Source organism: Oncorhynchus tshawytscha, linkage group LG08 (genome assembly GCF_018296145.1).
Source record: "Oncorhynchus tshawytscha isolate Ot180627B linkage group LG08, Otsh_v2.0, whole genome shotgun sequence".
In the NCBI taxonomy this organism is placed as follows: domain Eukaryota; kingdom Metazoa; phylum Chordata; class Actinopteri; order Salmoniformes; family Salmonidae; genus Oncorhynchus; species Oncorhynchus tshawytscha.
The window spans coordinates 56,539,547-56,553,154 of NC_056436.1; the positions used below are offsets into that span (position 1 = coordinate 56,539,547).

Genomic DNA, 13,608 nt, shown 5'->3' on the forward strand with positions numbered 1-13,608 from the left:
ATTTTTAACTCATGATAGTGAGTAATTAAAGGCAAACAAATAAAATAACAGATCTGTTGAGGATTACTTTAATTAAAATAGGCACAAGCCGATTGTGGTGACAATCGCATTTGAGTCTATTGAATAAGGATTGTCCATTTAAAATACATGAATGGGTTAAGCTCCAGGTAAGGTCTCTGCTTAGCTCTGTTGAACTTTTTTTTAACTGGTGATGTCACATCACAATGCATCCTGGGGGATCCTGGGCCGCATGGCTGTGCACTCGCACTCCTCTCTCTGTGGAGGTGTGGCAGAGGGCTCTTCTCCCTTGCCCTTGGTCTGGCAGATGGGGCAGCAGGCGGTGTGGCCGCCCTGTCTGCAGGCAGAGCAGGAAAGAACCAGCTGGCAGCAGAAGTGTGTGGAGCATAGCTGGTACTGGTCCCACGGAGAATTGCAGTACCTACACTCTGCACACAGAGGAAGGGGAGAGGAATGTTGATGAACAGGGCCTGGTTCCCAAAAGCATCTTAAGGCTGCATTCATCATTTAAACCTTCGTAGGAGCATTGTTAAATCTCAGAGCTGTTTCCCAAAACCATTGTTACTAAAGTTGGGCTTGAAAAAGCTTGTTATTTAACAACTGCCTCAGACCACTCAGAACAGTTAAGTATGTCATTACATGCTTTTTTTGCATTTCCACATCACTTTATACACAGAAATCTCTGCTAAACACAAAATCAAGATGTTCATCTGTCTTTCTGTGACTGCCAATAACTTTAGAACAAATGTGACCGCGACTACAAATACAAAGTTGATGATTTCTTTGCATAACAAGAGAAGGGTATCGAGGCTTCAAGTGAAAACTGAGATGACTGTATTAAAATATAAATACAGTCCAGGCTACATAGGCCTATACATTAAATTATTATAAAATACATTTCATGTTCATTCAATTCAGTTTTATTTAGCAATTTGTGCGCTACCGTCTGATTTTTGCCTCAATATATTTAATGTGTAACATGTGAGCAATGATGTGCCAAATCTTGATTTTGTGCATTATTTTGGCGTAAGCATTAGAATAAGCCGGCTCAATATTTGTAGCCATAGGTGATATCGCTCTAGGAGCTAATTCGTCATAAGTATTGTGGAATAATTGTAATGTTAAGGTAAGATTGGAAAGGCAGAACGCTGATCCTAGAGCAGTGCTTCCTTTCTTTTGATCCTATCAGTATTGACACATGCCTCAACGACGCACTTAGCAAACGTTCTCTCTGCATGGCGCTTTGGGAATCGCATTTTACATCTTCGGCTGTTGTAGAAAAGATGCGTGGTTAAAACACTCATAAGCCTAAATTCCATCGCTTTCAGGAAATTGGACCCTGGTCTCTCGTTCTAACAGGAATGGTGAACCATATGTTGGAATGCTGGGTTTGCTACTGCTTACATTTAAAAAAAACATTGTGGTGATCATAAAGTCTTAAGGGCAATTCATAGTTAACACAGACCTGAGATGATGTCACTGTTGGAGGAGATTGCAAAGCGCTTGTCAAACACAAACAGTTTGCCGCGATAGAAGCCCTCAGGGAATTGTTCCAGGTACTTATGAATGCCACCTTTCAGCTGATAAACTTCTTTACACACATGCTGGAAGTAGGAAAGAAACACAAACACTTTGTTTAGGTTGAGCTTTTTGGTTGGATAAAGTGTGTTTGAAATGTTCCAATTATATATTGTCACTGTGCAAAACCTGAAAGGTAGGCTTACTTTTGAGTGGAGATAGGCTGAGCCGCGTTCACAGCGAATGCCACCGGTACAGTACATAAGGACCTTCTTGTCTCGAAAGAGGTCAAGGTTCTGGTCAACGTAATCGGGGAAGTAACTGAATTTTCGGATGTTAGGGGCCAAACATTGGCTGAACTGGCCCTGAAAACAAAAACATATTTAACCTGCCATTATCTTTATTACTCTATACGATACACTTTAAACATGCATAAATAACCAAGTGGGATACAAACATATGCAGTCAAAAGCAATACTTACAATTCTACTCTCGTAGAAGTTCCGGCAGTCCAGCAGTATTGTATCATTGCAAGAGTCACCTTTTGACAAAAGAGCCTCCACTTCTTTGTGGAATTCTTCAGGTTCCAATTGAGTACCTAGGTGGTAAAAAGAGGATTAACTCAGGGCCATATTCAACCATAACCACTTACTGGTTCCATCATCTCAAATAGCATATTTGTATTTTTTTATTTATTTTATTTATCCGTTATTTTACCAGGTAAGCAACGACCTGGGGAATAGTTACAGGGGAGAGGAGGGGATGAATGAGTCAATTGTAAACTGGGGATTATTAGGTGACCGGGATGGTTTGAGGGCCAGATTGGGAATTTAGCCAGGACACCAGGGTTAACACCCCTACTCTTACGATAAGTGCCATGGGATCTTTAATAACCTAAGAGAGTCAGGACACCCGTTTAACGTCCCATCCGAAAGACGGCACCCTACAAATATGCAACGCAGATGTACACAAGACACACGTTGTTTACCTGCTAGACTGTAGGAGAGGGCATCAGGGTCCACTCCCATTGGCACGATTTCCTTGTAGACTCCAACCCTCAGGTCACAAAAACACTCTGCACCCCCATTGCTGGTCTAAGGGGAAACAGAAAGACATATTGAGCATTGAAAACAACACTTGGGCGATTCCACGCCATTACAGCCCGAAAATATTTAAGGTTTCTCAGATTGTTATTGCAATTTTCACATAGTAACTTCATTGGGACGAAGAAAGTTTGAAATGCTTTTTACAATTCTATCACAGTTTGAGAAAGTCATGATGAAAATGGCCATTTATAAGGCCCTTTTTAGACCTACACATGCCTCCTGTAAGACCCTATGATCTGTGAAATGTACATGATACAGACAACATCTTGGTGTCATTATACTCCTAACAAACAGAGTCTGTCTAGATTCAGAAACACACTTTTTTTTTTTACATTAATTTGTTCAACATTTAATACAAATATTCACTAGAATTATAATTTTTCAAAAGTACCCTTTTTGATTTCATTCATTTCAATTTTTAAGCATTAAATTGATCAAATATTTAAGTACCAGAGAACCCATTCTGGAAAGTTGACATGTTTGAAGAGTATATCGTTCCAAACAATATGTAAAAAAAAAAATAATAATAATAAATAAGCAAAATCAAAAAGGGTACTTTTGAGATATTAATATTTTTAATGCTGAAAAAATGAATGTGAACATTATTATTTTGGGATCTTGACATAGTCCATATTTGAGATCACACTATTAAAGGAGTAAAATGCAATGGTGTAATGGTGCCTGGAGAAGTGGGTATACTCAAATGTTGCTAAAACTTTCCCAGACGTCCTTCCCGGCGAAGGAAAGGCACCTCGTGTGAAAAATTCTATGACAAACAGTGACACGCACAATGACCTAACGTGATAAATCCCATATTGGTCTTTCACAGTCAGGCCAACCAAAGCTGTACTGTGCAGTAGGCTAATAATAGGCCAACTATTGAAACAGATAAATCAGGCTATCAACTGTCAGAAATTCATAGACCACTTTTGAGGTTGGGGGAAAATCCAAGATTTTTATTTTTTTGAATGTAGTTACCCTTTAATTCAAGCAAACAGGCACCTAGCACTGTTTGGTTATATGTGTTTCTGTCGCACGAGTTGCAGTTTGAAAAACAAATAGCCACTGGATTGATTTTGCCAGGTAGGCATAGGCTAATTTGTAGCTAGTTAACATTTAATTGAGAACATTTTTTGGGAAAGCTTCTCCATCTACAAGACAATGGTTAGGCCTATTGTTGGCGTTGCTATATTTTTCCTGTTCTTTAATTGTTTAAAACTGGACATTTACTTCATATATTGAGGCATGTTGTTTCAAAGAATACCGAGCAAAAATATAAATGCAACATGTAAAGTGCTGGTCCCATGTTTCATGAGCTGAAATAAAAGATCACAGAAATGTTCCATATGCACAAAAAGCTTATTTCTCTAAAATGTTGTGCACAATTTGTTTACATCCCTGTTAGTGAGCATTTTACCCTTTGTCAAGATAAACCATCCACCAGATAGGTGTGGCATATCAAAAAGCTGATTAAACGGCATCATCTTTACACAGGTGCACCTTGTGCTGAGGACAATAAGAGGCCACTCTAAAATGTGCAGTTGTTACACAACACCACAGATGTCTGAAGTTTTGAGGGAGAGTACAATTGGCATATCCACCAGAGCTGTTGCCAAATAATTTAATGTTCATTTGGCTACAATAAGCCGCCCCCAATGTCGTTATTTAAGAATTTGTCAGTATGTCCAACCCAGGACCTCCATATCCGGCTTCTTCACCTGCTGGATCGTCAGAGGGATGGGGGGTGCTGAGGAGTATTTCCGTCTGTAATAAAGCCCTTTTGTGGGGAAAAACTCAATCTTATTGGCTGAGGCTGGCTCCCCAGTGGGTTTGCCTGGCTCCCAAGAGGGTGGGTCTATGCCCTCGCAGGCCCACCTATGCCTGCACCCCGACCCAGTCATGTGAAATCCATAGATTAGGGCCTCATTTATTTATTTAAAATGGACTGATTTCTTTATATGAACTGTAATTGTTGCATTTATATTTTTGTTCAGTATAGCTTATAGACAAAATCCCACCATAGAAATGTGGAGGTAATTATTTTATAATGACTTCCTTTCCTGTTCTATTGGTTCTTTCAAGTTTCTTTCATTGTCCAGCAGTTAAAGGCATTATAGTCATTATCAACCCATGATAGTTGTCACATCTTTTCTAAATTTCTAAAGGAAATTTCCATCTCTGTCCATGTGCATTTTATAACGGGTTTTACCCATAAATTGCATTTTTGAACATTCGCGCATAGGCCTACCACCATGTGCACATTGCTGCGCCTAAAATGTGAAGAAATAATAGTTCAAGATTTTAGGCTAAACATTCGGATCGGTTCCATCAGCCCTATTGATACGGTGCATACCTCCACTACACTACTTTGATATGCATCGTAGGTATTAAGTGAGTATACGCAATGCTTACTGAAAAACAAGTGGATATACAGCATATACCCGAGTATACCCTCCACTACACTGGTAAAATGACACAAAGATGTCTGTATCATGTACGCCTCGTGGATCATAGGGCCTCACAGGAGGCCTGTAAAGGTCTAAAATGGGCCTAAAAATGGCCACTTATCATGATTTTCTCATAACTTTTGCCAAGTCTACTTGCCCCAAATTCAAGCCTTTCTTTTTTACCTTAAAGTCTTCTTTTTCCATTATATTGAAGATTGGATGGCAGCACATTGCCTTGATGTACAAGCCAGTCGCCACTTTTGTGCCTCCAACTGTTCCATTGATCCCCTCAGTTGCCACTCTCACCTGTAGAAATTGTATGATAACAGAATGTAAACACACAAACACACACACACACACACACACACACACACACACACACACATTACATACATACATACATACATACATACATACATACATACATATATATATATATTATCCTCTGTTTATAAGCCAAGACTCTGTAATTCTGTTACCTTGCCAGTTAACTGGAGTTTTTCACAAAGGGCCTTTTGCCAAGCACAGATGAGCTGTGGATCTGCCAGCTGACAGTAGCAGTAGAGCAGAAGAACCTCGCCTGGGCCACTTTACAGATTACAAGAAACAGAGCATGAGAAGGTATTGATTTCATAGAGTACTATACAGTCTTATGTAATAACTCCCATACTTGTGAAGCTGGTCACCAGTGATGTGACTGGTGTCAGGTATCCAGGAGGAAATGTCCACTGGCTCTTTCTCTGTTGATTGTTGTTGTGAAGTGGCTTCTTTCTCAATCTGGCTCAGTAAAACCTCAAATGTGGACTGGGTAAGCTGGTGAATGTCAGTGTCATGAGTCCTTGCCACATGTTTATGGATGGAAGAAAGTTCCTTGAAGGTCTGGCCACAGCAATTCCAAACTGTTGTTGAAGCTCTTTTGGATGCCACAAATGTACCAAATGTCTGCAAGATGAGAGATACGTCTCCATTATGACATACAATAACCAGCACTTTAGCAAGCCAATAAAATAGACCGTTTGTTACACTCACCCTCCTCTTACAGAATGAGTAGTACTTTCGTAGAGTTGCAGAAAGTTGGAGTTTTTCTTGTTTTAAATCATGGGGGGCAAGGGTGTCAACATCTATGTTAATTAATTCATTGCATGCCATATCATCGGTTGTCATCATGTCCCCTCTTCTTTCTGTGGCTAGACCTTTTCTAGAGTGATAACGTTATTTGCTAAATTGATAATAAAGATAATGTGACCTAGCATACAGTTGAAGCTAGCCCCCATGCCCTGTTTAGCTTATGTCAGCAATTAAAACATTAAACGAAGCAAATAACCTTTGTACCCGAGTTTATCACCAAAGCCAACAAAATGTACCTATAAATTAACACTACTAGCTAGCTAACTTACGTTAGGACACACCGGCGATGACAAATACGGAACCAAACACAAGAAATTCGGAAGACAAATAAAGTACACAACCAAGTACTTCTGGTTAACCTCCACCCCGGATGTGCCTGACTTGAATCTGACCGCTATTATTTTTGCGAAAAATTGAAAAAAATCAAATCTTTATAACTTGGTTTCTTATTTCGAAAAAATATTGTTGCCATATTCAAAAAGAAGCAGCACACAATTGTTAATCCAACGGTGTCATCAATAAAATGTCGAGAAGACGGCACAGTGACGGAGATGATGGTAAGTTGTCGCTAGTTACTTCGAGGCTAACGGTATAACGTTTGCTGAAGCCCGCGAGAGTTGATGCTGCTAGCTCTGTCAATGTGTGCATGCTAGCCAAATAGCTAGCTAACCACCTTGATTGCTAACTAAATCATTGTAGCTAGTCATTTCAAGTAGCTAACGGTGACTGTATCGGTTCATACTTGTATGTGACACTTTAAAACAAGTTTTTCGCAAATCATTGGCAGTTTTCCAGCACCCCATTATTGGCTAGCTAGTTAGCCTGATGGATTAGCATAGCCCTTGCTTTTAGCCGGTTAACTAGAAATTGCCTAGCAAACTAGCTTTCGTTCCCCATCACACAAAGCAAAAACACTTATTTATCCTACCATTACGTTAAACATTTGACCAACATATAATGTGATATATAGCTAACGTTATTCTCTTGTTGTTAATTAACAACTGTTAATATTATTTCAGACCTTGGGGGCGGCAACCATGCCAAAAAGTTGTTTATCTCGATAGCTGGCTATCCTCTGCCATTTACCCCACAGACAGCGGATGTTCAAAATAATGATTTGTGAAATTAACTAGTTAGTAACTTGTTACACCACTGAAGGATAACGTTTTTAAAGAGCTAAGTATATTTGAGCTAGCACAAAATACTACATTGAAGGAAGGCTTTATCTCAGACTGTATATGGTCCATCTCCCCATCATCCGTCCTGTATGTGTCTGTCTGATTTCAAGGAGGCCAATCTCACAAAAGAAGGAGAACGTCTGAGCCCATTGAGATTGAGGATCGCCTGGAATCACTGATATGTCGAGTGGGAGAAAAGGTAATAGGGCTTTGCAGTAAGTGTGGGGATGTTTTCTGCATGATACCCATGTGTGTGTTTTCTCACTCACTATACTTTTTTTTTTGCCTGATTTGACCCCAGAAATCACCAGATATGTTGCCCTACAACAATTTCTTCATTTGCAGAGTACCTCTTCCCTGGAAAGCAATTTGGAAGGTCTTGCAGGTGTCTTGGAAGCCGACCTCCCCAATTACAAAAACAAAATCCTCCGCATTTTGTGTGCTGTGTAAGCTATTGGAAGTTATTCTAATACATTTGAAGGACTTTTAGTAAAAACAATTTTAAAAAACATGGAATGAGTAGGTGTGTCCAAACTTTTGACTGGTACTGTAATTGTGTGTCTGGTTTTGACAGGGCTCGACTTCTACCCGAGAAGCTGACAGTGTACACAACATTAGTGGGCCTTCTCAATGCCAGGAACTACAACTTTGGCGGGGAGTTTGTGGAGGCCATGATCCGACAACTCAAAGAAACCTTGAAGGCCAACCTGTACACCGAAGCGCTTTACCTAGTAAGTGCTTGGTGCGATAAAATAATTAGTCCACAGGCTCACCAAGGCAATTTTCTTTCAAAGTAATTACAGATGCATTACAATCATGTTTGACGTTATGCTAAACAATGGTTTCCAACACCCTGGCTTCCCTCTTTTCTCCAGGTGCGCTTCCTCTGTGACCTGGTGAACTGCCACGTGATCGCTGCCCCCTCCATGGTGGCCATGTTTGAGAACTTTGTTAGTGTCACTCAGGAGGAAGATGTGCCACAGGTAACATCTTATTGATGCATTTTAAACCCTTGAATTGTATGAAAGTGTATTCAGTTTAGTTTTAGGATTGGTACATTTGGACTGTTTTCCCTGTTCCCAGGTGCGCTCGGACTGGTTTGTCTATGTTGTACTCTCCAGTCTCCCCTGGGTTGGGAAGGAACTCTATGAGAAGAAGGACGTGGAGATGGACAGGCTCCTAAACCAGATTGACGGTTACCTCAAGTATGCTTTTTTTCCCCCTCTTAGTTTGGTATTGACATGTCTTTCTGTCTCTTTCCTAGTTGAGGAACTGTGCATGATGTAATGCAACTGAAATTCATGAGTATTTTGAGGGAGACTCCTTTGTCAACTGCACTCAATAGTGGTGAGACGGTCATGGTGACACCAATCTGTTTTTTTAGGAGGCGACTGAAGACTCATGTCCCCATGCTTCAGGTTTGGACAGCAGAGAAGCCACACCCACAAGAGGAGGTAAGTAAGAGATATGTGTTCATATATGTTATTCCTCTGTCATAACCATCATAACCTTCACCTCTTCCTCGCTCGCCCTCAGTACCTGGACTGCCTGTGGGCTCAGATCCAGAAGCTGAAGAAGGACCGCTGGCAGGAGCGCCACATCCTGCGTCCGTACATTGCCTTTGACAGCGTGCTGTGTGAGGCCCTGCAGCACAACCTGCCACCCTTCACCCCACCTGCCCACATGCCCGACTGCCAGTACCCCATGCCTCGCGTCATCTTCCGCATGTTCGACTACACCGATGCCCCCGAGGTACCGTGTAGTATTCCCTCGCTCAGACCAGAGAAAGAGGAATGTTTGGGGATGGGGTGGCCTTTTTGGAATGCTCCGACTAGTCTTTCTCTCTCCCTGACCACAGGGTCCCGTCATGCCAGGCAGCCACTCTGTGGAGAGGTTTGTGATTGAGGATAACCTTCACAACATCATCAAGTCCCACTGGAAAGAGAGGAAGACCTGGTGAGCTGCTGTACTTTCCAGTTGACTTGTTTATGTGTTCTCTTGTTGTGTGAGTGAGTCATTTATGACTCGTAATTGATCGAACAACTTATTATTTGTTTCCAGTGCTGCGCAGTTGCTCAGCTATCCAGGGAAAAACAAGATCCCACTCAACTATCACATTGTGGAGGTAAGCCCATTACTGCTTCATATCAAGGTTTCATATCAATAAGAGGACATGATTGAAGTCGACGCTTCGGTTCCTCTTTCCCTCTCTTCTGCCAGGTGATCTTTGGAGAGCTCTTCCAGCTGCCCTGTCCCCCCCACATCGACGTTATGTACACCACACTGCTCATCGAGCTCTGCAAGCTGCAGCCAGGCTCCCTGCCTCAAGTTGTATCCTTCTCCCCACTACTGGGACTACCCATTACAGTCTAGTAAAGGGCACACTGAATGGGTGGTCCATCACAGAAATGCTTGTTTTGAATACTTAAGAAATACATTTTTGTCCTATGCCAAAATTTGAGAATAGTGGGAAACCAAGTTACACAAATTGGCATGGGAAAGACCCTACAATTTTTTTGACCACAAGTAATTATTTTGTCAGGCTTGGATACCTGTTTTACATCAACCGTGAGCGTTAACTCCTTAACAGCCTCCTCCCAGTTGGCGCAAGCCACAGAGATGATGTACATGAGACTGGACACTATGAACACTACTTGCATAGACCGACTCCTCAACTGGTTCTCCCACCATTTGAGCAACTTTCAGTTCCGATGGAGCTGGGACGACTGGTAAGATCAGCTGTCTTTCACACAGCTTTTCATTTTATTTAGTTGGAACCCCTACTTATTATATTGAAATACTTATTTACTATTCAGAACAAATACATGTTCTTCTCCAAAGGACGGACTGTTTAGCGCTGGATGCAGACAAGCCCAAGCCCAAGTTTGTCAAGGAGGTTCTGGAGAAATGCATGAGGTATTTCCATTCAGATCCACTATAACTGTGTTGCACCCAGCTTGTTTTGAATCATACATGGGGAGGGATGTGTTATAGAGTCTGTCCCTGTAAACTGACCAATCGGCTTTTTGTTCTCGACCTCCAGGCTCTCCTATCATCAGCGGATAGTGGACATCGTCCCGCCCACTTTCTCAGCCCTCATCCCAGCCGACCCCATCTTCTTTTACAAATACCAAGATGAGGCCAACAGTAAGTACACTGCCTCTCCAGGGGCCATTCATTTATGTATTCTTGAATGTATTTCTCTAAACTTCTGTCTGTTGGTGCATCATAGCCTGGGGACTAAGATGACTCTAATGTGCTCGTAATTGGTCTGCCATTTATTTAAAAAAAATTCTGTTGGATTGTAAGAGTGTGATCACAAGTGGCAGCCTTTTGAGGGTAAAGTTCAAATAAACCCCAGGGGGGTAACACTTCACATTAGTGTTGTTATTCCAGTGAAACTGTAATGGAACAGATGTAATTAGCCTGTAACAGGAAAGAAGTTCACTCAGCGTAATCTAAGTAAATACGGTGTGCACAGTCTTCTTTTTTTCTTACTGTTGAACTATTGGCGTAAGCACCATCGGAAATACAACACGACACCTCTGCCTTTGTCCAGGTGCGCTGCCAGGCTATGCCGTGGCCATAACGGTGGGCAACGCCATCAAGAACCGGGCCTCCAACGAGGAGATCCTCACCGTGCTCAAAGACGTGCCAAACCCCAACCAGGAAGATGACGATGGTCAGTTAGCCCCAAAGCACTCACCTTCTCAGTGTCCCTATATCCTACATACACTCATTACAGTACTGTACACCATAGGGATATGTTCTGCTCATTTCTCACTCGCTCCTCCTTTGTCTGTTTCCAGATGAGGGTGAGGGCTTCAACCCCCTAAAGATAGAGGTGTTCCTGCAGACACTCCTCCATCTTGCTGCCAAGTCCTTCAGCCACTCCTTCAGTGCCCTGGCCAAGTGAGTGCCTGTTATGCCGACCCACACTATCCATTTCTGTGCCCTCCTCTGTGCCACAGAAAAGGGTGGCATTGTTCAGCCTTGAGGCTTAGTGTAGCATCGCTATGATACCAGGTTGAATGAATGGTGGGAATCCGTCTTCTGTTGAGTTTTGCGCGCGTTGTCTGCGTGTACAACGCCTAAAGTGTCCTGTTTCCATCTGCCAGGTTCCATGAGATTCTGAAGGTCCTGACGGACTGTGACGAGGGCAAGCTGCACATCCTCCGGGTGGTCTACGAGGTCTGGCGGAACCACCCACAAGTGAGACCGACCACCCATCTCCGTCACCTACACTAGAACCCTCATTTCCACAGAGTTAATATAGATTTTGTGAATTGTGATGTGACCATAGGGCGTATGGAGAAATATGAGTCTGTGGTGTAACTGTACAGTTGACCTTTCTCTGTCTGTGCAGATGATCTCTGTGCTGGTGGACAAGTTGATCCGTACACAGATTGTGGATTGTGCAGCTGTAGCCAACTGGCTCTTCTCCCCAAACATGGCTCATGAATTTACCAGGTGGGTGTTAAACCCTCTCTGCGTGTGTGCCCGCACACGCACGTTTGCTGTGTCTTCCTTTGCTGTAAATCAGATCATGCAAATATCTCAATCAATAGTTTTCAATTATCCTAATATGTAGTACAGTATAAAAAATCCACTGTTTTGAAATGAACGAACTCATGGTTACTCCATGCTTGGCCGTGTGGTGGGCAGGTTTTACGTGTGGGAGATTCTGCACTCCACCATCCGTAAGATGAACAAACACGTCCAGAAGATTCAGAAAGAGCTGGAGGAGGCCAAGGATAAGCTGGAGAGGCAACAGCATAAGAAGGTAGGCAGCAGGAGTGTGTCCTATCAACCGCTGCTGTAAACACTGCCTCTTTATAGACTCTTTAAATGCACGAATCGACCAGCCGCATTGCTCTGAATATTGTACTGATTGTGACAGTAGTTTCTCTTCCAAGGTTTGCACAAAGCAGAATGTTCCCTTGTCTATATATATATATATAGTGACCTTTTTAGATTGTGCACTAGTTTTGCTTTTTAAACATGCATCACACGTGGTATTTTCAACCCAACACATTTAATTTGGCCTTGAATGGACTCACTGTCCCTTTCAAACATATTCAAACATTTGAATTATTTTAGTCTGTGTTTGCTGATAATAGACATTACCAGTAGATGTCAGTGCTGCCACCATTTTTAAAGGGACGAGAGGAGCCAAATACGCAAATAAGATTCACTCTTTCTCTCCCTCAATCTCTCTCGTGTGTTTGTCTCTCTCCCCTCCCTATCTCAGCAGAAGGACAGTGGCGATGAGGAGGACATGGAGAAGAACAGTGAGGATGAGGACGGTCAGCTGGAGGAGCAGATCGAGCGTCTGCAGGAGAAGGTGGAGTCGGCCCAGAGTGAGCAGAAGAACCTCTTCCTAGTCATCTTCCAGGTAGTGCATGGGCAATAAATCTTTGAAATTAAATGTACAATGTCGGCAACATGGTTTCCTGTTTTTGTTTTCAACTGTTCAGCGCTTTCAGTGATGCTGAGGAGAGGACAGTAGACAGGATGTCACTCCAATGTGTTTTGTATGAGTCCAGAGTACCCAGCCTGATTTCATCCTTTTTTCCCCTTCTAATCTTTGTCCCTCTCTTGTGTCCCTGCAGCGCTTCATCATGATGCTGACGGAGCACCTGGTGCGCTGCGAGACAGGCAGTGTGGACTTCAGCACGCCCTGGTACAAGAACTGCATCGAGAGGCTGCAGCAGATCTTCCTTATGGTATTAGCTAGCCTTTCTCGCCTAGGCCATCAGTCTGACGGGCCCTGTTCGTTCAATTCCATGTCATTTCAAGGTCAACTGATGTTCATGTGGTTCTTTTGTGTTTTCTTTGTAGCATCATGTGACCATCCAGCAGTACATGGGGACCCTGGAGAACCTGCTGTTCACCGCCGAGCTTGACCACCACATCCTAGCTGTTTACCAGCAGTTCTGTGCCCTGCAGCTCTGAGACCCTGCACACACACCATTACTTTACATATGCCATACTCTATATATATATACACACACACACACACACACACACACACACACACACTTGCATCAAGATGTCCTCATTACTTTTTAATTTTTATTTTATGTATGAGTGCCATTGACGGTATTAACTATAAAAGACCATATTTGAAGGAGGATTTGTTTTTGGTGGTACATATGACAGATGTTAGAATCTGTCTCTCGGGTCTTATCCCATTTCTTTGTATTGTTTTTT

The 13,608-nt window shown here is 42.4% G+C and overlaps 2 protein-coding genes across 3 annotated transcripts; one reads left to right on the forward strand and one right to left on the reverse strand.

Annotated features, from left to right (window-relative positions):
• Nucleotides 1-52: 52 nt before the first annotated feature.
• On the reverse strand, nucleotides 53-6,511 carry LOC112256287 (thiosulfate sulfurtransferase/rhodanese-like domain-containing protein 2). The gene is made up of 9 exons (XM_024429436.2): nucleotides 6,119-6,511; nucleotides 5,760-6,031; nucleotides 5,569-5,677; nucleotides 5,273-5,395; nucleotides 2,525-2,630; nucleotides 2,019-2,134; nucleotides 1,743-1,901; nucleotides 1,484-1,622; nucleotides 53-446 (listed from the first exon to the last, which is right to left on the reverse strand). The coding sequence occupies exons 1-9, from the start codon at nucleotides 6,254-6,256 to the stop codon at nucleotides 220-222; spliced, it is 1,389 nt and encodes a 462-aa protein (XP_024285204.2). The 5' UTR covers nucleotides 6,257-6,511; the 3' UTR covers nucleotides 53-219.
• Nucleotides 6,512-6,634: 123 nt separating this feature from the next.
• On the forward strand, nucleotides 6,635-13,378 carry LOC112256285 (nuclear cap-binding protein subunit 1). Of its 2 annotated transcripts, none has more exons than XM_024429431.2 (22): nucleotides 6,635-6,774; nucleotides 7,506-7,594; nucleotides 7,741-7,841; nucleotides 7,970-8,126; nucleotides 8,271-8,378; nucleotides 8,479-8,600; nucleotides 8,780-8,849; nucleotides 8,932-9,147; nucleotides 9,254-9,351; nucleotides 9,457-9,520; nucleotides 9,616-9,726; nucleotides 9,997-10,124; nucleotides 10,237-10,311; nucleotides 10,439-10,542; nucleotides 10,955-11,077; nucleotides 11,205-11,307; nucleotides 11,514-11,607; nucleotides 11,762-11,865; nucleotides 12,061-12,178; nucleotides 12,647-12,790; nucleotides 13,008-13,121; nucleotides 13,237-13,378. In XM_024429431.2, exons 1-22 carry the CDS (start codon nucleotides 6,741-6,743, stop codon nucleotides 13,348-13,350), a joined length of 2,391 nt encoding a protein of 796 aa, XP_024285199.1. In that variant the 5' UTR covers nucleotides 6,635-6,740; the 3' UTR covers nucleotides 13,351-13,378. The 2 variants fall into 2 exon arrangements, with proteins under 2 accessions (XP_024285199.1, XP_024285201.1); XM_024429433.2 differs by having other exon boundaries at nucleotides 12,650-12,790.
• The last annotated feature ends 230 nt before the right edge of the window (nucleotides 13,379-13,608 follow it).